Source organism: Corvus brachyrhynchos, unplaced genomic scaffold, assembly GCF_000691975.1.
Source record: "Corvus brachyrhynchos isolate BGI_N302 unplaced genomic scaffold, ASM69197v1 scaffold365, whole genome shotgun sequence".
NCBI lineage: Eukaryota > Metazoa > Chordata > Aves > Passeriformes > Corvidae > Corvus > Corvus brachyrhynchos.
In genome coordinates, this window is record NW_008239544.1 from 2,209,991 (window position 1) to 2,233,130 (window position 23,140).

General features: G+C 40.7%; 1 protein-coding gene across 2 annotated transcripts in view; it reads left to right on the forward strand.

Annotated features, from left to right (window-relative positions):
- Positions 1-6: 6 nt before the first annotated feature.
- Positions 7-23,140, forward strand: part of ADAT1 (adenosine deaminase, tRNA specific 1) — a 26,110-nt gene continuing 2,976 nt past the window's right edge. The window contains exons 1-9 of one of the 2 annotated variants that reach the window (XM_008639167.2): positions 7-41; positions 344-535; positions 1,301-1,369; positions 3,083-3,137; positions 3,911-4,038; positions 5,582-6,200; positions 9,977-10,122; positions 12,377-12,476; positions 17,101-17,187. In XM_008639167.2, the coding sequence (XP_008637389.1) occupies positions 367-535; positions 1,301-1,369; positions 3,083-3,137; positions 3,911-4,038; positions 5,582-6,200; positions 9,977-10,122; positions 12,377-12,476; positions 17,101-17,187 (1,373 nt within the window). In that variant the 5' untranslated portion in view covers positions 7-41; positions 344-366. The remainder of the gene's footprint in view (positions 42-343; positions 536-1,300; positions 1,370-3,082; positions 3,138-3,910; positions 4,039-5,581; positions 6,201-9,976; positions 10,123-12,376; positions 12,477-17,100; positions 17,188-23,140) is intronic. The other variant, XM_017741384.1, reaches the window with a different exon arrangement.

Consider the following 23,140-nt stretch of genomic DNA (forward strand, 5'->3'; position numbering starts at 1 on the left):
TGGAGTCCTCGAAAGGAGGCGGGTGGTGCCAGTTGCCTCAGGTGTGCTGCAGAGACCGCACCGGCACGGCGGCGTGATGCATGCGTTTGATTGCTACATAGTGGGAGCCTTGGGAACCTAGCAGCCCCACCTGCTGCTGCCCTTAAGGGTTTTAGCGTTGCTTCTTTATTTCTTGCGATTCGGAAAAAGTTATTTTCTATAAGTAGTCTTGAAAGGGGTGATGCAGTTTAGGTCTTGGTTATTGGAGTCTGGTGCAGGAAAGTGTCATGCAGAACAAGACGGTAGGGTTTGAAGAGATGGGGGTTTTTATTCAATTGTTGTGATGGAATCCAATTCTATGTAGAGCCTGCACTTGCATCAAGAGCCATGTGGTCAGCTGATGAAATCGCTGGGCTATGTTACCTGCATTATAGGACCAGACTTCCTAAGCAGGGGAAACCAGATCCAAACAGAGAATGGACTTCCCTGGCAGCTGTTGTCAAAGTGGAATCTGCAGCCCAAATAGAGGGTCTTGTTAGTCCAGGAAACTTGCAGGGTAAGCATGAGTTGTGGGAATAGGGGTGGGAGGGAAGGGAGGGGGAGAGGAGGTTCTTGATGCTTTCCTTTTATTTCCTTTTTTTAAAGATGCCTTTAAAAAAAACAGACACCCCTTCCTATTCCGTTTCAGTCTCCACCCAAATTCATTACTCTTTGTGATTGTAAAAGCTTTCACAATTTCTCTCTGGAAAGAGGTGGTTTTAGTGAAATGCTGTTCTTCCCAGACTGTAAATAAGACAATGAAAGCCTGCATTTGGCTGTTCAATATGTGGTGAAAGTCTAGGCAAGACCTGAATTCCTAATATAAACTCTTGAAAAAGCATGCTTAATTTGATAGAATCCTAGAAAGGTTTGCTCTCCTTTAACAGGTTGTGTTACTGCATTTTGCATTTGTGTTAGTTTGTCATCATCTTCTTTTCCCTTAGTGGCACTTCAGTGTTGTCAGGCAGATTGTATCCCATATACATTATCTCTTGTGTGCCTGAGGAATACTATGGCAGTGTCTGCTGTATGCTGTCTGGCATATCAAGCCTGTGTTAGCATTCCTTCTGTGCAATCATAGACTTTTCCTAACACTGGTGCTTCTGCCTACTGTATTCAGTTCTTGACCTGATACTGTTTCCTTTCTGTAATGCTGTATGGTCCGCCTTCCCTTCTACTCAATATTCTGTGTGTTGTCATACCAGAATGACCGTACGAGAGCAGTGCTTCTGGCAATAGTTAGAGGTGATAGTTTTTTCAGTTATCATTGTTTCTTTTTCAGTAACTAAGGAAGTTGTTGCTATGGGAACTGGAACAAAATGTATTGGCCAAAACAAAATGCGAAAAACTGGTAAGTATGGTGTAAAATTCAAGAACCCAAGGCTACCTATGCTACCTTCTTTCTTGCTGGTGTCATAGAATCAATTAAGATGTCCAAGGCATTCTGCTCAGATGTGTTCTGGATTGAAGCCAGAAGTGTAAGGCAGACCTTCCTTCATCAGGGAGACAGGAGCTCAGGCAGCCACAGTGGCTGCCCTGAAGGTTTGCTGCACTTGCTGCCTTGAAGGTGAACGAACTTTTAATGTGTGGTATTGTGTAGTTTAGGCCCTGCGTCTGCATGCTCAAAGACTTCATAACTAAAAGCAAACAAAACATAAGCAAAGTAATTGTGCTTTGGTTACCTGTTGGAGTCTGGTTTTGTTGGGGTCTGATGCAAGAGGTACCACTGCTGGTACTAACCAACAGGAAGGTACTAATCGGGCTTTTCTTCCTTACTGCATGTTTTGCAACTAGATTGTTTTAAGTGTTTGTACAATAAATGTATGGGATAGATATGTGACTTCTCACAACTACCATTTCTTACTGTGTATTGTAGGAGACTTTCCTTGCTCTGTGTGTCCATTTTTAAATTCATGATGTGTCTGTCTCCTCGGCTAGGACAGGGAAGAAGCCATAGTAATGATGAATGTGGAAAAGTGGCTAAGGGGGAAAAGTGTTCATGCATATGTAGGTACAGGGCTTTCTACCCTCTTTAGACTTCAGAGGAGGACTAGACTGAGATATGAGAAAGGGTTTTGCCTGTGTCTGGTTTAGACTACTTCATGTTCTCTATAATGTCCTTCATTTTGAAATAAATTAGTGGAGCAGAAGAGAAGAAACTGGATTCTGTATCTTAGATTTTTTTGGATGTTTCTTGTGATTTCGCCATCTCCAAAGAGTTTTAGTACAGACATTTTTCTGACTGATTTAGGAAAACTATGATTAAACTGTTGTGCTGTTTACAATCTCGATATTAAGGGTCAAAGTAGAAAAGTGACTAGGAAAAAGTAATGCTAGTTTGTTTTGCCATTGTTTGTCTTCAGTGATGTCAAATTTAGAAAATATTCTCCTCTCATGATAACATTTATTTTTAAATTAACTTGGTGGTAGGCCATGTTAATGGTTATCTGTTAGATCACTTCTAAACTTTTAAAACTGGTAAAGATGATTTCTATCACCTGGCCTTTTACCCCTGAAATAAAAGATGATCTACAGCTCCTGTTCCTTTACATACCACAATAGGCAGATACTGTAGGAAAGCTGCAGATGAAATATGTAAACTTAGTAATATCAGAATGGATTTTTGTTTGCAGGAAAAATGGTTTAAATTGTAGGACATAGTTCAAAAAGAAACTGCAGCCAAAAGCTTAAGAAATACTTAAAATTTTCTGGCAGAACTTTTTTTGAGAATATCAAGATTTACCCTTGAAAACAAAAGTCAGGAAGATTTTGAAGGACGGTAGTGTTTTTTTCAACTCAAAGGGTTTCCAATATGGGAAGAGTTAAAATTTGGTATTCAAACAAGTCTCTGACTTGCTGTAGACTGAGTACTTTTATCCTTCATTGGTGTAGGCTGTTGACCTCCTTTTGTGGTGATTGGAAGTTTAACTACCTTGCAATACTCTAAAACCAATGGTGAACCTTCAGATACTAACAACTGTGGAGAACTGGCCTGTGTCAAATTCTATTTTCTTTGTCTTCTTTTTAGTAATGATTTAGTATTCACATTTGGGTTTTGCTTTAGGAGACATTCTGAATGACAGCCATGCTGAAATTGTGGCCAAGAGGAGCTTCCAGAGGTGAGGCGTGAATGAAGTTTACTCAATGCTGTAACAGTGCTGTTACTCAATGCTACCTGAGGTTTTTGTGATGCAAATCGTTTTGACCTATTGCTGAAATAACCAAATTTTGCAGCTTCAGATATGAGAATGTAGTGAAAGACTGCATTACTTCTGTGTAGGCAACACTTCTTTTCCTGTTGTCAGCAGGATTTTAGCCTAATTTTTATACTTCTAGGTAGTGTTAAGGCCCTTTCACAAAAGCTTGCCTCTTCCTTGTTCTTGTAGAGCCTCTGTATGAAGAATTAGGATCTGATTTCATGTGGCATCAATGTAGATCTGATGACTACTAGTCAGGGATAGAATTTTTGCTCTTTCTCACATACCAGTCCTCTTGTTTACATGGGATAAACTGGTTCAGGGAACTGAGCCAGGAGAATGGTAATTCTGCAGAAATTAGTACATTTCTTGCAATTTGATACACTAAACTGAATCTTGCAGGATCAGATGGGTTGCAGAGTTGGTAAAAACACAGACAGTGGGGGGGGAGAGTACCTTATCTATACAGTCTGAGACAGTTAACTCCATGAATCCAACCCTGTGATGTCTATTATTAAAGTTGCAATGATATGTTTACATTTGTTATGTTGGATGCCATCTCTCTGTAAAAGCATAACTGGCTCCTGATAGACTCCCATCAAGAAAGAACAGGCACTAGAGGGCATCTAAGTTTTGTTGTGTTCTCATGCATCAAAAATGAAGTAAATGTTTCATGAAAACTTTCTACCTAACAGGTATCTTCTCCATCAGTTGTGGCTTGCAGCTTCCCATCAGCAGTGTATCTTTAGTCCAGGAACTGAAACTGGGAAGTGGAAACTCAAACCAAATGTCGTATTTATTTTCTTCTCCAGTCATACCCCGTGTGAGTATGCTGGAGTGAACCAATTACATTGCTCTCACTTGTAGAATCTTTTCTGCCTCTTGTCTTTCTTTAGTCTCTCTTTGGTCTGCACTGAGAATGAGGCAGTAATTCATGTTACCAATACGTGCCCAAAGATGTACTTGACTGGTCCTCCACAGATAGATTTGGCATTTTGTCTCACTGGATGTGATTCATGAGAACTCAGTAAATCTAATGTACTGCTCACTATGTAGTGGAATGTTTCACTTTAAACAATAATGGCTACTATTTTCTTTTCCAGAGAATAACATACTTGTCAGAGGTCCTGTCATACTGCCTGGTTGTTTTGCTTTAAACATTATCTCCTTGGGTTAAAATTTTAATGAAAAGTTCTGACATTTACCTCCGTTCCTAAAAACAACCACAGAAAAGATACCCCGCATCCAGCCGACAGCAACCCCCAACCCCGTGAAACAAAGAAAAAAAACCCAAACAAGCACTAAAAAACCCCCAAACCAACAAGCAAACAAAAAAAGCCAAAACCAAGCAAAAAAGAAAAACGGGGGAGTAGAGCCAACACTGACTTACACAAAACCCCTCAGCAAACCAAAACCACACTCCTGAAAAACAGGACAAAAAAATCCCATTCATGAAGCATCACTAGCTCCCCAACACAAAACTTCTTAGGGAATGTAATGAAACTTCTGTCACGGAAAACATTCTTTGTGTGTTTAAAAAAACCAGCACCACAAAGATGAAAATCTGTTGACAAAATGAATGAATGTAGCCTCTTGGTCTACCAATGTATTGGGTATCTTGATGTTACCATGTTCTCTCAGTGGTGTGTTTTTCAACTGCTAGTCTGTTCCAGAGCAAAGGAGTCTTAAGAACTCTCAAAATATGCCTCATCAATAGTACTTCATAGAGTGAGTTAGTTGCTCATACATTTTCATGAGTTTGAGTGCATTGCTGGAATATGCAATGTTATTTTTCTTCATTAGTGCATTTGAGATTAGAAATTACATCTTCAAATTTATTAGTGAGAATAATTTCATGACTTTCTCACATTGTGAGAAATTTCTCACATAAATCACCTGGCCTGTCAGGCTTGCTTTGCTTTGAACTGAGGTTCAGAATTTTGGTTCTGAGCTTGTTTCAGTGATACAGATTAAAGTTTTCACCCTTACTTGACAGATGATTCTTTCATTATTTTTTTGAGGTTTGTATTGTTTAGTTAGATCAGGCTAGTTTTCCCGTGAGTCTTCAGCACTGCTTGTAGTCTGTCAAATGCCTTTGTTAGCTTCTACTTTTTTTATAGGTTGTAAATTTTCTTTCTTGATTATTTCTTGCATAGAATGCAAAATGAAGCATATATTGGCTCAAATTTCAGTGAGATTTGATTCAGCATTGCACAGGACAATTTTGTTTCAAAAATGTGCTCTCATAGTTAAGTTTTCCTGAGTGAAGATCTGTGGAAGCTACTAGTAGTTGTAATATTACTGGTATGATGTATTCCAGTCACAAGATGTGGTTTTGGCCAATTTTGTTATTTCTTTTATTCTAGGTGGAGATGCTTCTATTTTTCCAATCAGTGAACCGGAGAACCAGCTTTCTAAGCCGGTGACTGGAGGTCATGCAGGTGGACAATCAGCAGAATGTAGGAGTAACCATAATCACTTGTGTCCAGAAGATAAAAGGAAATCAGGGAAAATGGCAAGTAATCATATACTCAAGAGAATGAAAACTTATGATGGTGGTTGTTTTTCCATAATCACTGAAGACCTGGCTGTTCAGCATGAATCTGTGAAACGACAAGGCAACACAAGTCAAAAGAGCTGTGAACGTTCTGCAGACATGCAAACAGCTAATAAGGAGACTGGCTTAGTGAGACCAAAGTTAGTAGATGTTCATAGAACTGGAGCAAAATGTATACCTGGAGAGCTGGGTGATGCCCGAACACCTGGGTTAGGGTACCACTCTGTGGGATTATTACGAGTGAAGCCAGGTCGAGGAGACAGAACATGCTCTATGTCCTGCAGTGATAAACTGGCTCGCTGGAATGTTTTAGGGTGTCAAGGAGCTCTTCTGATGCATTTTCTGCAGTATCCAGTGTATCTGTCAGCAGTTATAGTGGGGAAGTGTCCATATAGCCAAGAAGCTATGAGGAGAGCAGTTATTGAAAGGTAAGTGCTCTCCTCAGATGGTGTGTATGGAGACAGTGAGTTTTGGAAGACAATGTGTGTCATACAAATACTAGAACTTTAATAAGCTTTTGATAATGTGTTGTAGGGGGTTTGGTTTGTAACCGGGCGGAAACACCAATTTAGTGTAGTGGTTTGGTCCAAAATACTCATTACTGTTTACCTTCTGTGAGATAAGAATTAGGAGAAAAGCAGAGCAGGCACTAAACTTGAAAGAATATAAAGAAGTTTATTAACAGACCTAAAAGAAGAAAAAAATCATACCACACCTTCAGAACACTTCTCCTCCCCCCCCACCTTTCTCCCTTCTCCCAGTGACAATGTAAAAAGACAACCCTTGAGATGTTCAGTCTGTTACCACTTCCATAATAACCTTGTTCAGTCCATTTAGGAAGAGGAGTCTCTCTTGCCCATGCTATGAAAACCTTATCACAATGAGACAGCCGCCCGGGTTGGTTCTCTGCTCGCATGTGAGTCCCTTCCCACGACTTGCAGCTTTTCCCACAACTGCTTTTGAGGGTCCATTCTTGAATTACTGGAGTACAATTTTAAGGTTGAGCCATTCAGAAACAGAAGTTCTCTTCACCCATGTCTGGGAGCATTTCATCTCTAAGAACAGAGGCCCTCCTCCTTCCCTGGGAGCAAAGGGTCCTCCTCATCTTCATCTCTAGGACTATCTCTGGGAGCATCTCTAGGAACTGAGGTCTTCTCCTTTTCCATTTGGAGCAAAAGTCCTCATCGCTTCCATCTCTCCCTATTCAAACTTCTCATGAAATTACAGCTGCTTCAGCATCTGCCTATCTCAGCGCAGGTGCTTTTGTTCTCAAGCACAAGTTGAATGCTCCACCCCCCATGCCTTCATGAAATTACAACGGGTGCTCTGATACATCATAGCTTTCCAACAGAATTTCAGCTTTAAGCATCTCCTCTTTCTCTTCCCTCAGGTTTTCAGCTCTTCACAGCACTAAAAGGGTTAATGTCACCCAGGCCTTGCAGCTGGAATGTCACTTATCGCTGTTGCTCACATGATCTTTTGCCAGACAGCAGGGCAGCTTCAGCTGAATCTTGGCCACACTGGAGAGGGGGAGCGCGTCTGCACATAGCAGGGCCCTGGGGGGGTTCCGCAGGTGGACCAGGGCCCATCGGCTCCAGGATGGCCGTGGCCCAGCCTGGCCTGGCCCAGCAGGGGCCCGTGTGGATCACAGCGGCAGTCACAATTTTAAGTGGCTTAAAAAATTGTCCATATTCAAACTGGCCAGCTGATAGGTTCTGTCAGATCACAGAGGAAGCTGTAAGCACCCCTTTGCAAGAACATCACTTCCGAGACTATGCTTTGCTAACCCATGACATGTCTTGTAAGATCCCGATAGAGAATCTGTTGAAGTGTGAGCTGGATGAGCAGACACGTGGATTGTAAACTACCTGAATGACTGGGCCCAGAAGGTAGTGGTCTTTGGGCAAAGTGTAATTAAAGGTGTAAGTAGCCATGTACCCCAGGGATCAATACTAGGTCAAACTTGTTTAATATCTTCATTAATCAGTCATCTGGATGATGGTGCAGTGTGTATGCCCAGACAGTTTGCTGAAGACTCAAGAGTGAGGAGTGGGTGATAGGCCAGAGAATTGTGCTGCCATCCAGACAGACCTCAACAGGCTGGAGAAAAGTAGAAACTTTATGAAGTTCAGCAAGGGGAAGTGAAAACCTGCATCTGAGGAAGAACAGTCTCGTGCACCGATATGTGCTGGGGGCTGCCCAGTTGGAAAGCAGCTTCACAGAAAAGGACTAGGGGTTCCTGCTAGACCTGAAGTTGAAAATGAGGCAGCAGTGTGCTCTAGCAACAAAGAAGGCTAATGGTGTCCTGGGCCACTTCAGGCAAACTATTGCAGCAGGTCCAGGGAGATGATCCTTCCCCTGGATTGACACTGGTTAGGCCACATTTGAAGGGCTGTGTCTAGTTCTGGGCTTCTCAGTACAAGAGGGACGTGGCCATCCTGGAGAGAGTCCAGCAAAGGGTCTCGAAGATGCATAATGGATTTTTAGCACCTCTCATATGCGGAGAGCTGGGATTACTCAGCCTGGCTGAGAAGGCTTGTGAAGAAGGCTGGAGAAGAGAAGGCTTGTGGGGATCTTACCAATTTGTATACATACCTGAAGGGAGGTGGCAGCCAAAATGGAGCCAGGTTGTTTTCAGTGGTGTTGGTGATAGGACAAGAGGCAATGGGCACAACTGAAGCACAGGAGGTTCCCCTGGAACATCAGGAAACAGGTTTTTTGCTCTGAGGGTGATGGAGCTCACTGGCAGAGGTTGCCCAGAGAGGTTGTGGAGTCTCCCGTCTTTGAGTTACTCAAAAGCCATTGGACACTGTCCTGAGCAGGTGGCTGTAGGTGGCGCAGCTGGAGCAGGGGTGGTTGGACCAGATGACTTCCAAGAGGTCCCTTCCCACCTCAGCTGTTTTCTGATTTATTGAAGTGATTCAGGACACCTGGTGTGTGACAGCTTGTACTGGTCAGCTGGAAGAAGACAGTTGTGTTGCACTGGAGAGGCAAAGCTTATATGCATTTTCATGGTGGTAAAAGTTTGTCTACTTCTTTAAACTCAGTTACATCCAAGATCTGATCTTTCTCCCTGCTGTGAGTAGTAGAGCTCTTGTAACACAACCTGTCACCTCAGGGAGATGTATGTGAGAGATGAAGTACACTGCTGCAAAATGAGGAAAGTCATCTGTTGTGCACTGGCCTTCTTTCTCCTCAGATTCTTCAGTTGATGAAAACTATCCCAGCAACAAGGATAGGAGGTGGATATTTTTCTTACTGGGGAGGCTAAATCACTAGAGACGAGTAGAGCAGTAGACAAGAGTAAGTGGATTTGGGCAGAGTGAAGGGAAAGGAGAGCAAGAAGAAAACAGGGAGTGCAACCATTCTTTTTAAGTGGCAGTTACTAGACCAGTTCATATGAAAGGTTTGACTTTGTTTAGTAATTCCTTTTGTCTGTACCCCTGCATCCTTCTAGGATGATTATTAAAGAGGTAATAAGTCTGTTAATGGAGAAGCTCTAGTTACATACGCGGTGGAGCTTTCTGTATAATCCCTTCCTCATTCTGTAACACGTAGCAAGAATTTGCCTAGCCTTGTTACGCTTAGTGCAGTCGGCACTTTTTCAGACTATTGCATCTGACAGTATGAATCTCAGTCTTAATTCCTGCTCTATGTAAATGTTACGGTGATTAAACACATGCCATTTTTTCCTCGTATGGTCCTAATGTCATTCAGCATGCAACGGTAATTTAAGGTAACAAAGATAAGATTATACATAGAACTGTACATATGTTTTGTGTGTTTATAGGCTTTGATTATAAACCTTTAGGTTCATAAAACAATTGCTGATGTAATGCAGTTGGCTATGTAAGTACTTTATGATTTTTATTTTTCTTTGTGACTGCAGAATTATATTGCAGTTTTTGTCCTGCATACGCCATTGATTATAATAATAATATTTTTAAAAACCAATTCATTGTAGTTTTTTTAAGATGGACAAGGTCTTAATAAACTAATGTGGCTTTGTTTATTTTTTTTAACAAATGCTTTTCTGAAGGGAAAAATGCCTTAAAACCTCCTTGTCTCACCTGTATAACTCATGTTCAATTCAGTTTTAATGTAAAAGAAATTTATTTTAGATAATGAAGGGAAATGGTGCAAAATAGTCTTGTTTGGGAAGAACAGACTGAAAATCACTTGCATTTTTCCATGTTTACTTCAGGTGTCAGCACATCTCATCTTTACCAGGTGGTTTTCTCACTCAGGAGGTTAAGCTGCTGCAATCAGATCTTCAATTTGAACATAGCCGTCAGGCAATTCAGGAAGTTCAAACTAACAGCAAAACAAAACTTGTTCCTTGTAGCGCAGGTGAGTTATTTTGGCCTAGTTGCGTAACTGCGTGCAAAAGTCCAGATATAAATGAAGTGGGTTTGGTTGTTTGGAATGGAACATCATTCCTTGCTGGTATACTAGTGGCAAAGTATGAAAAGCAAGAAATTAATATCAGGTCATAACTTAATTGTTAATAATTAATAAAATTTGTCTCAGCCTCTAGTTTCCAGTAGGGAGTTTTCAGACTGAATAAGCACTTGGCTGATGCCATTAAGAATTTATAATCTAAACACAGAAAACAACCAGGGGAAACAAAAGTTTAGTACAAGAAGAAAACAAAAGACTTTATTTCAGTTGGTTTTGCATTCTCCTTGGTAATGAACAAAAGACTTGCCATGCTGAGTCATGTTTGTAATTGCTCCAAAAATCTGTGAATGAAGAAAGAATACAGAGTAGTATAGTGTAAAAGTTGAATTGATAGATATTTCGGGCATGGCATTTTTTGTCGTGGTGATGAATGAATATTTAAACCCCAATGTGATTTAGCAACGTGATCTCATTTGGGAAAAAAAAAAGGAACTGCCACTCTATGTGTATGGCCAAGCAGTTTCTTTAAACTTGGACATGCCTGCCTTCTGCTGTTGCATACTTCCCATTCTGAACCAGAACTGGAAGTTTTTCCATTACAATAGAGCTAATGGTAAGAAAGAATGGAGACAAAGGGTTCCTTAATGGAATTCACATTCATTAAACTGGAGTTATTTACAAGTGGAGGGAAGGAAAATACTTAAATTCTGTGAGATAGGAAGGAAATTTTATCATTGAAAAATAGTGCCAGTTAAGTTAGCAAAAAAGGCCTGAAAGCAGCTGTGACTAAATTCAGTGTATGCCTTTCTTTTTGTACACTTCTCAGGTCATTCCTTTAAGTAAAGATGAATGATGCCTTAGCAAGCTTTTTTTGTGGCAGGTGGTTTCATTCCTTGAAGGAGTGAAAATCAGGGGAAATTGTAAATTTAGGGCTGTTACACAGAGTATTGAAAGATGCTTGATAGGAACATTGCAGCTGTTACTTTAAGAAAATATGTGTTCTGTTTAGTGTTTTGAAGTTTGAGATAATTATGAAAAAGTGAAAAAACAGAAAATGTTTTAATTTTTAAGTAACATTGTATCTGCTTATCAGAATCTGATATCCTCTAACCAGGTGATATTTAGATATTTCACATATGGAGGGTTTAATACCAGTTGTAAGGATCTAATGTTATTTCATGTTACACAGGATTGTAATTTAGTAGAGTGATACAGCATTATACTTAAATCACAGTGTAAGTACAATTGGCACGTAGCAGAGTACAACAAATGCAGCATACAGCTGAATTGTAATACAAGGGCGAGTAATTACATAAGCAGTCTTTGAGCATCTTGAATAACAAGATGGTCTTTAGAGTGAATGCATGTGCAACTGTTTTGCCTGTTAGGAAGACAGAGAAGAGGGAGAATTTAGGAAACAGAAGTTGTCTTGTAGTAGAAGTTGAAGAACCTGCTGTTACGCTGTGGAGGGACAGATTGGACATGTCAGTTTCTGTTGACATGCTGCTGATGCTTTGCTCATTACTTAGAAATTGTAAGGTGTTGTATGCAGAGTTTCAACATTAAGAAGTTTACAGTCTGAGATGGTTTCAAAGTTCCCAGACTTGAGTTTAAGGCTGTTGGCACTTGCTGTCTCTTTCAACAAATTGGTTTTGACTACTAGCTAATAATGTTTTTCAAGTAAAATCTACACGTATTTGATGTATGTCAGTTATCAAACATGAAACTGCTTAGAGTACACAATAAAATAATAGCAGACAATAGCAGACAATAAATTAAGAAGGAAAACATAGAGTGACTGGTGCAAGTCGTTTAGAGCAGTATTTCACAATCTGATGTGAAAATAAGCCATATAACTTGGAAATTTCTTCATGCTTAGTCCGGACAGGATGCACAAAAGAAAGTAGCATCCCCCTAAGAAATGGAGAATTACAGAGCTGGAGGCCAGCTGTTTAGAGGCATGGACTGTTAAATGATCTAATTAAGATGAAAGCCCTGTGTGTGTGTGCGCATGTGTGTGTTTTCATTTTTTTAAATTAAACATTCTTTTAGGTACTGGAATTCTGACCCTAGAAAACCATGGTCCTCTTTCTAGTTTGAATTATTTTGGGGAGCAATACATGAACATACAGAATGAAAGGAACTGTTAGGTTCTGCTTTTGTGATAAGAGCATCTCTCTTGTTCGTAACGATATCTCTACAGCTATCAGTTGGAGTGCAGTCCCTGAGCAACCGCTGGATGTGACCTCAGACGGCTTCCGCCAGGGAACAACAAAGAAGGGGATTGGAAGCCATCAGAGCAGGTGTGAGAGTGTTGTAATATCTGGACACATGTTTTATTCGTTAGCTTACATGCCTTTGTCAGCTCGTGTGATGTGGTCAGAGTGGGAGGAAATACAGTGAGTAGTGAAGAAGGGGGAAGGTAAAGACCAGGAGAAAAGGAAGAGTTGCCATGTAAGGCAGAGAGGCCAGTTGGAATAATGAAAGTTAAATGAGAATTAACAAGTTTATCCTATTTCTTTGTCACTGTTGAGAGCATTGTAGATAAAGGTGGTGAGGGACTGTGATCAGTTTTTATTAAAAGGATGTTTACTGTTGAAGGAAACAGAATTTTTGCTTTGCATTTTTTTTGGTTGACAACTGTGAGGGAAATGTGTGCATTGCAAGTTCTCTTTCTAGAGATTTCTTTAATAGTCGAGCCAGCTGACGTGGATGTATGATCATTAGAAGTGTTGCTTTGAAACATGACTTTCTGCCATAAAGTTTGAAAATGTGTTGAAATGCTGTCAGCACATTCCTGTCATGAACATGTCACTTTTCCAACTGTCATCTTGGCACTGTGCTCTTAAAGAAATCCTCTATCAACAATCACAGTTTAAAGAAATAGTTGCGCACTTTTCTTGAGGTTGAGAGGAATTGCTCATAAGCATCTGCAGACTTCTCCATTTCTCCATCTCTATGTTATCTTCATTTTAGGTGAGGTGGCCAAAATTATCATTGTTCTGTGGAAATTCAGCTTGAGGATTGGTGTTTGTGTTCTAGTTGTTAGCTGATTATACTACAAATTTGCCAATGGTCATATTGTTCATGTTTCCCAGACTTTTTGGGAGGATGATGGCAATCCTGACAAGGGGTGAATAGCATAATAAGTACAGCTTAGACAGTTCTTGTGGAGAATTTATTCATATGCCTGCAAGTTGCACATTCTGAGCTTCTTGAAGTTATGCCTGATTTGACTGAAGTTTATCCTGGTATATCCTAGTATTTCCAAATTTTCAGTGGAAAGAAAAGGACCAGGAACTTGGTGGTTTATGACCGGTATTGGTGTCTGGGGTATGGCTAACACAGGTGACCTAGGTGACTTAGTTCATCTTTTAAGACAGGCTCTGTGTGCACTGTACAATATTTATTCTCAATATGCAGTAGGTAAGTATTCCAGAAGACATGTGAAAGATCAAACAAACCCGCTAACCCCTTTTTCTCAGTTAGTTACATAGTATTTGTGCATCAGCTCTAAAACTTGAGAGCCATCTGCTAGCTGACAACTAGCACAAAAGTGTAAGAACTCAGTTATTGTTAAAAGATCCTCCTCTCAACATGTGCTTGAAATCCACTGAAACTTTAAAAAGTTATTAGCGCCTACAGGACCGTGTGATTACAAATGTCTCGTTTCCTTAGGAAATCAGGATTAAAAACAACGTCAAGGAACAAGTAAACTATTTACACTTACGAGATAAACAGTCACAAAAGGAACTTTTATAATGAAAATAAGGAATTTACAGCCTTATTGACAGTGGTGGTGCTTAATAATAAACAAGACTTGTATTTCTACATTCTTTTTCCTCTCCAAGAGTCTCAGGGTGATTGCTGGGAAGTGTTGTTTGAGGTTTTCTTCCCCCTTTCAATATGTTAGATAACACTAAATACCAAGGAAGGTAAAACTGACTGACTAAAAGGAATTTGTAGGTAAATAATCTGGTATGTGCTTTTGTTAATGCTTAATTAACTAAACTGCCAAAAACTACAATACGAACCTTTGACAGATTAACTCGAATATTAAATTTTAGAGCGTCTTTGCATGCCATCATCACCAATGGAGCTCAGCAGGGCTCTGTTTTAGGGCCAGTGCTTTTCAGCATCCTAATAAATGACTTGGATGCAGGACTCGAAGGTACACTAAGTTTGCTAGTGACACTAAATTGGGAGGAGCTGCTGACTCCCTTGGAAGAAGACAGGCCCTGCAGAAAGACCTCGACAAATTACAGGGTTGGGCAATCACCAACCATACGGAGTTTAATGAAGACAAATGCCAGTTTCTGCACGTGGCACAGGGGTGACCCTGCATGTATGGACAGACTGGGGAGCAAGAGGCTGGAAAGCAGGGCCATGGAAAGGGATCTAGAGGTCCTGGTTGATGGCAGGTTGGATATGAGTTAGCAGTGCCCTGGCAACCAGGAGGGCCACTCGCATCCTGGGGGCATCAGACCCAGCATTGCTGGCCAGGTGAAGGAGGGGATTGTCCTGCTCTGCCCTGCACTGGTATGGCCTCACCTCCTGGGGACAGGTTTGGGGACTGGAATATAAGAAGATGATAAAGCTCTAAGTGTCCAAAGGCGAGGCCATCAGGATGATGAAGGGTCTGGAGGGGAAGCCCTGCAGGGAGCAGCTGAGGTCACTTGGTTTGTTCAGCCTGGAGAAGAGAAGACTGAGGGGAGACCACACAGCAGGCTACAACTCCCTTGTGAGGTGACACGCAGGAGCAGGCACTGTTCTCTGCTCTCTGGCAGCCAGTGATAGGACCCCAGGGAATGGCTGGGGGCGTGTCAGGGGAGGCTTAGGCTGAGTATTAGGAAAAGATTCTTCACCCAGAGGATGGCTGGGTGCTGGAACAGGCTCCCCAGGGCAGTGGTCACAGTGGTCCAAGTTCTAGGAGCATTTGGACAATGCTCTCAGGCACATGCTGGGATTATTGGGGTTTTCCTGAGCCAGGAGTTGGACTCAATGATCCTTGTGGAGACTCTATAATTCTATGCCATTTTTGATGTTCTTAAAATACATGGTAGCAACATAGCAAGATTTTTTTTTGATCGGTGTTGTTTTCAGTGCTTCTGGAGAATCAGCTTGCACTTGTTGGAGAACTGAATCAGTCCTTGTTAAGTATGCAAAGATAAATAAATAGAGGAAATAGCTGGGCCATTTAAAACCAAACTACCCTTTATAAACAATGATTCTGGTTGCCATCTCTTTGGGGAAATAGAAGGGCTCAAAGCTGAGAGATGTATGTAGTATCTTCTAAAGATTTTTCAAACTTTGACTCACTTTATTTTTTGATGAGCCTCTTTGCATTTAACTGCCCTGCAGCTGTTGCTGAATGTGTCCTCACCACCATCGTGAAAAGGACAGCATTGTTCCAGATATTTCTGCTGCTTCTTTTATTTGTTTTGAATAATACAGAATTTAACAGGTTTTTTTCCATGTTATATGGGAAGGTGACATGTTCATGTTAGGAGTGTGCTGCCAGCATTTCAACACATTTTCAAACTTTAAAGCAGAAAGTCATGTTTCAAAGGCTTCAAAAAAGCCTTTGGAGTCCTGTGCTTGTTTGATCTGTCCTGGGACTAGTCCTTTTGGCTAAATGTTACTGCAGTTGTGAGCTGATGACAGTGCAGTTGCATGCAGGTAACAGTGTGATATTAAAATGTTCTTTCTGCAAACTGGTGAGTGCTGGCTGGGAGAATGGGGGCAATGCAGCTCTTTGTCAATATAATATAAAACTAAAGGAAAAGGCAGGTGGACAGCTTGGATGGGATAGGAAAAGTTAAACAATAGGGAAGTTTTTACATTCTTTGAGAAGTGAACGTAATGCTTTCTATCAAAAACCTTTAGTTGGGATGTACTGCTGTGAGCTGTAAGGTGGAGTGAATTTATTATTTTTTTCTTTCATCAGAATTTCTGTGAGAAATGAGACAACTCTTAAAAAGATTAATTTATTGAAAACAGAAAAATTGAAAAATTACAGAAATCAGAAAAACATAAAAATTTGGGATCCTATGGCTCAGTAGATGGTATGGCCCAGGAGCGCAGGGATACGAGATCTTCTGGCTGAGACAGCACTAGACCTCAGGTAGAGAAAAAGAACTTGCAGTGCTGGGCTGACTTTAAAAAAATTACTAAAAGCCCCTTAAAAGGGGTAAGGCTTTTAATGCCCAGCACCGATGTCTCCCACAGCTAGTCTGGAGAGAGCAAGAGGGGAAGAGAGAAGAGGGGAAGAGAAAAAGAGACCCCGTGTCTTGGCTTCGTCCTTTTTATAGTTTTTCCCCTTCGGTCCAAAGCGATTGGTGCTTTCCCTTTGATGGATCATCTCTGTCCACCAATGGCTCATCGTTGTCGGGGGGGGTGGTATCGGTCGAGATAAGGGAATACAATGCCTTCATTAAAATTCAGGTATTCAGGTTGCCATGGAACTTGCCTGCAGAGTAATGGCCGTGGCTAAAAACAGCTGCTGGCTATTAAGACTGGGTGGGGTTTTGGCCTTGGAATCAAAATGCAAGTGAAACACCTACAAAAAGTATTAAAATACATCCAACACACCTCAAAACACTTGTAAAAGTATACAGTAAACACAGGAAAGGTAACTCTTATGGTGTATAGGTGGTTTGAAGTTTGAGAAGGGGCGAGTTTGTGATTTTTAACTGGGAAAATTTTAACTGGGAAGGGTGCAACTCTATTAATAAACTACTTTAAACAAATGAAAACACTGATAATGGAACTGGATTTTTGTACCTGGGCTGATGGGTTAATTGTAACATTCAATTTAAAAATAATTAACTCAAAATTAATTAATTAAAGCACTTAATATGCAAAGACCAAGCACAAATAGGGATTTCATGTATGACAATTTCTAATTTTAAAATTTTTTTATATCAGATCCAAGATCTGTAAAGTGGAACTCTTCCATCAATTCCAAAAGCTGGTGACAAGTATTTCACGAGAGGATCTACCGGACACTCTACGGTAAAGACATTATGATTGCATTTAGAAGAGTGAGTTTATCTTAATGAAACGGAAGAATACTGTGATGATACAGTATCTGCTCATGAATCTCATTTTAGATAAGTCCATAGTTAAACTTTCATACTTGAAAAATGTGGAAAGAGACACAAAATGAGGAAGTAGTATCTTTTTTGAAAACATGAGCTATTAGATAGCTGCCTGCAGCTCTCTACCCTTCGTGGTATTCAAACCCGGCATCCCAAAATTGTCGTGGAGTTACTGATATCTAGTTGGTGGTCAGTAATTCTATCAAATGCCACTTCTTTGATTCACAAGAAGGAAGTAGAGTAAAAGTAGAAGTTAGAGTAAAAAAAACCTTTCTTCTGTTTTTTTTTTAAGTCTAGGCTAAAATCAGTTTTCATCGTAGTGTATGGTGGAGTAAGAGCTAGTAAGGTGAGATAGTTCATAGGGCTCTTTCTGCAATGCGTTTGTTGCATAAGCAGAGACTTCCTGGAAAGAAAGCAGCTTCTGACTGAGGAAGCCATAGTTGGAATTTTCCTTTACGTTACTAAAACCAAGTTTGGTTTATCAGACTTGAGTTAATTACTTGCAGTAATCATCCAGTCTGGCATAGCATTAGGTGCATTATGTATTTGCTGGTATACCATAAAGTAAAGCATAGTTTCTCATGTACAGAAATGTAGTTCTCTTTGGCTTAGATTCTGGGAGATGTAGAAGGTTCCAAATCCATTGCCACAGAAGGTTTGTTGTATTTTAGGCTTACTTCCAGATACAATTTCACCAGCTTTAGGATGCAGTTATCCCAACTCTTGAGCCAGTTTAACTGCTTGTAGCTGCTGATGGGGATGGTCCCACAGCAGTTCTCTGCTGCTACTGGCTGTAGATTACTCTTTTCTCCCTTGTATCAGTAGCACTTCTCCAATCTCATGATGAGCCGGTTCAGCTAGGTAATGTGGCTGAAAACAATTTCCTTGTATTCTGTGTTTTCTCTCGGACTAATGAATTTAATTGGCTCATGGAAATCTAAAACAGATGAAACCCATGCAAAGGAAGTAGGAGGCATATGTGACTGGAAGCATTGGAGGTAGGCCATTTCAGCCTTTCATGGTACCAAGACAGTAGACCTGGATCTTTAACGGATCTTGCTTGCTTTTGAGTTTTGTTGAATTAAAGATTGCCGTTACCTTCTGTGTCTGTAGAAGTGTCTCCTAACTGGTTCAAAGTTTTGATGTCAACATGAACCATGCTATTGCTGAGATGCTTTCAACTGATTCTATAAGTAGATACACTTTGTCCTTAAATCAGTTTTACATGTAAAAATTTTAGCCTGTTTTGGGTGGGAGTTTGTCCTCAGTTGTTTAGCCATCATAATTTCCTCAAAACATATTGTGAACTTGTGCATTTTTGGGTAGGTGACTCATTATGCTGATCATGTGCTGCTTACATAAAGTCACTTCACCTCAGGGCTTTTCTAGACCATTGGCTTTGTCATTTCCTTTGACTTTTTTGTCCTCTACTGTTTTTCTGTCTGGGCTTCTCCTGACAAAGTCCAGCTGATTCACAGATGTGGCATTGTTTTTATGCTGCACAAACTCTATCTATACAGTAGAGGTGCTAGTTCACTAGTCAGCTTGTGCAGCTGATTGCCTTTGAAGTCTTTGTTTTTTCTCCACTTAAAAAGCAAAATTAAGAAGTGTCTTTGTGTTGCTGTTTCCTTCATCTTCCCTTTTCCTTTCTACACAGTATTCTGATATTTTCATTTTTCTTTCCCCCTTGGAGTCTGAGTTTGAGTGAACTTCAGATAAGAAATGCTACACTCTCAAATTGTTTCCTCTAAACTTCTGTGTATTTAACTATTACCTGGTTTTGTATTTTCTTCACATTCAAATGTATCTTGTTATCTCTTACCACAAATGGTTGGCTCTAAAGCTGTGCTGTCACCCAGTTTCCTTTTTCCACTTTGACCCTAAGAGACCCTGACTCTTCTAGTCCACTTCTGTGTCTCTTGCCTCCCATCTTTTCTGCTCCCATCAAGGAAAACTCATTCTTGTAGTACTTTCAAATTTGCTGAACAGCTTGTTTTGTAGTTATAGGGTACATTAGGACAAGGGTTACTCTTCACGTAACCCAACAATCTACTGTTGTCTACTGTCAGACTAGGAACTGGGGAATTTAAAACTTTGCATGGAACTGATTCTGATGTTCTTTTGTTTTCTTTTTTATTTGTGTGTATATCTAAAGCTGCTTCTCCTGCTTTTTGTGACTTTCTTATTCATTCTTCATTTCTCTCCAGAGGATCAGTGTGGGTGCTGTTAAATTTGAACAGGTAGACAGCCTGCTGGGGCCAGAACTTTGCTGGCTCTTCTAAAAGGCAAGTTTAGGTATTTATAGTAGTATAGCTTATCTAAGATGTTAAACATGACATTCATCGATTTGGGTTTTTTTCAGGATTTAGTTTATTTGCTTTCACATGAGACTGAGAAGGAGGTGCTGTTTGGCTGCCATGAGCTATTTCACCAAGGACCAGATAGTACTGTATTATGCTGTCCCACCTTCTTTCTTCCTTTGCAATAATTTTTATGATCTGTCTTCCGTGCCTTACGTAAATTCTCACTCATCTCTCCAGGTAGACTAACTCAAATGTTGTTTATTTATTACCTCTTACTGCCACCTCTCATACCTAATTTTCTTCTGTTGATTCCCTCTCACATATTATCGTTTTGACATTACTGGTGCATAAATCCATCTCTTTTTTTTCTTTTCATGTTTTCCATGCTCTCTGCCAAGGGAATGGTGACACACCATTGGACAGCATTGTGCTATTGCTAATCTGAATTGTTATGCAAAATCCCCTGCAGTATTGGTTGCAGATCACTTGATGGTAATGTGGCAGAGGAGGTTTTTTGCATTAATCGGGTTTTTTTCCCTGCTGTTAGGAGAAAAGCCATGCCTTAATCATCACGTGGGGAAGTGAAAAGCTTCTTTTGTCATACGGTGGCATCCACCCTAGACAGTCTCCAGGCATTGCTGTTTGTACAAGATGTGGCTGGCTGTATGGCCCTTTGAATCTAAGGGAGACTTTGTAAAAATAAACCTGCCCTTTCTCACTGGGCTTATTAAATGAATGACTAATCCTCTTTTCTCTTAAATTGTAGTCAGGAGCCATCACAATTAAGATTGTACTATTAGTCTTCCTTCCTTCTCAGTTTGCAGTATGGAGGATTCCAGTTCCAGTGACACCTAATTGAAGACGGGGTGGGCTGCTATACAGAGGAGGGCAAGGGCTTTCAGATGGCTCCAAGAGTTTATGTAGGCTAAAGTATAGAACCTTCACTTGTGCTTCACACTTAAGACTGTTTGCCCATGAGAAACAAAAGGTGACTGCTAAATATTTCCTGCTGGTGTGACTGAGGAATTGTTGGTCTAATGAAAGTAACTGTCATTGGGAGCAGTGGTGGTGCAGTTTCACTGCTGTTTTCCAATTAAAAACAACCACAACACAATACAAACACATTTGGCAAGAATTTTGTAGCAATTTTCTAGTCCCTTTTCAGTTTTCTGTTTAAAGTTTGTACATTAAACAATTCCTGTGATGATCCTACTGCTGCATAGAGGTCTGTGGGACACTGAAAATCTTTTATGTATTGCACATCACAGATGTTTGTTAGGTCTTTGCCAGAATGAAGAGCCTTTTATAAAATAGCATTTTCTGTGCATGAAAATATTTTGTCATCATAGTTATCTCAAGACTTAATTTTTTTTAGTTACTCTTTTGAGCTTCAGCATCTTTTCCTCTGTGTGATTCAGTTTTTCCACATCTTAGATGACATTGGCAAAAGCCGCAAAGCTCATTTTCCAATTTTTCAGTAATGTTTTGAAAATCTGGTCTCCTAAGCTAGAATGCAGCAATGCAGTAACAATCTTCCAAATACTGCAGAACCTCGAATTACTGTAAAAAAACTTGCTGTATTTGTGTGGAGCTCACTCTTTGAGTTAGCTCACTCTGTCACTTGTTCTTTATCTTCTTCAGGTTGGTGTCAGTTATTTGCCTGCAATAACTGCATTTTATCTGCAGCGTTGAAGATACATAATCGGAAGAATATAATCAGCCCATGTCTGGTTTCCTTGGTCCCCTTATTATATTATGGGTTCACAACAGATTTTTATATAGTGAAGATCTGTGATCTTTTGCTCTCTTAGATGTGATTCATCAGTTTTTGTACGAGTAATGTTTTGGTTGATTCCTTATGCTTATGTCAATAATGTGTCTGAAATCTCAAAAGTACATTATGGGTTGAATGTAGATGTTTGAAACTGAATATAGAGTTAAAAGCAGGGTTTGTTAGTGAGAAGGAAGTACTGTTGCAATGCATTGCTTTTCTTTGCAGGCTGCCTTGCTTTTATATGGTTGAGCACGAATGTTTTCAAGCATAATGGTGATTTGTGTGAGGCATTTTCCAGGAGTGTAATGCCTTTCCGAATGGAGTTTCATGTCTCTGGCACACAGCTGTCAGAATCATTGTCTCTCTCTTGCACAGTAGTGTAGGGGCAAGATTGAAATAGTAAAGGGAAATATAGAAGAAATGTGGTCAGGAAGACCTGGATGGACTGGAGATCCTATGACTGTATTGAACTTTGCCTGGGGCAGCAAACTAGTGTTTGCTTCTGCCAAAAAAAGTCACAGGTTCTTCATTACTAATGCTGAGAGCCTAATGGCCCAACTAAATCTGAGATACAGTCAAACCACATGAGGTTTTTATGCAGACACAGTGTTATTGGAATTTGAAAGCATTTTTCCCATATATATGTTGAAAATTCCTCAGAAGCTTAATGCAGAAATTGAGCATGAATTACATAAATCTGTTTGATTTTGTCAGCTTCTTGAGGAAGCTGTTTAAAATACTGCTTTGTGTTGCATGCACTGTTAAATCACTGTACTGACATTGTCTGCTTGAAGAATGAAATGCCAAGAGGCTGCGGTCACCTGCTTGTGGAGCTGCTATAGTGTGGTGAACATCCTGAGCTGCTCCCGTCTATCCTGCCTTTTTCCTAGCTATATTTTTCTTACTGTCTACTGTAAGAGTTTCCAAACAAAGGTCGATTGGAATAATGAAGGGTAGAAAAACCCCTTATGTGTTTTACTTAAATCGAATCAGACTGATGGATATGAGTTGAAGAGCCGTTGATATGACAGCAGATTCAGGAAAAAGAGCAACATTTAGCAAGGAAGAAAAGACAATCAGGTGGGGGGGAGGTGAAGGTGTCATGGTTTAACACTGGCATATGGTTGAGCCAGGCACCCATGAAAGTTGCTCACTCGTCCTCCCCTGCTACAGCTGGGCAGAGGAGAGAAAAATTTCATGAAGGCTTCATGAGTTGAGATAAGGACTGGGAAAAATCACTCCAAGGGCAAAACAGGCTCGACTTAGGGGTACAAAGTGAATTTATTACTAACGAAGTCAGAGGAGGATAATGAGGAGTAAAATAAGCCCTTAAAAACACCTTTTCTTCCCCCAACCCCTCCCTCCTTCCCACCAACAGTTCAGGGAGACAGGGCATGGGGGTTTTGGTCAGTTTGTCACCCAAGATTTCTTCCACTGCTCAGGGAGAGGAGTCGTTCCTCTGTGAGACCATGGGGTCCCTCCCACGGGGGACGGTTCGCCGTGAACTCCTCCAGCATGGTTCCAATCTCACGAGCAGCAGTCCTCCCAAAACTGCTGCAATGTGAGTCCGTCCCATGGGCACACAGTCCTCCCAAAACTGCTGCAGCATGGGTCACTCTTCCACGGGGTTCAATCCTCCAAGGACAGGCTGCTGCAGCCTGGGAGCAGGGCCCCCTCTCTCCACCGGGTCTCCCACTGGATCACAGCCTCCTCCAGGCATCCACCTGCTCTGGTGTGTGCACCTCCCCCACAGGCTGCGGGGGGGTCTCTGTATCCCCACGGGGTGCACG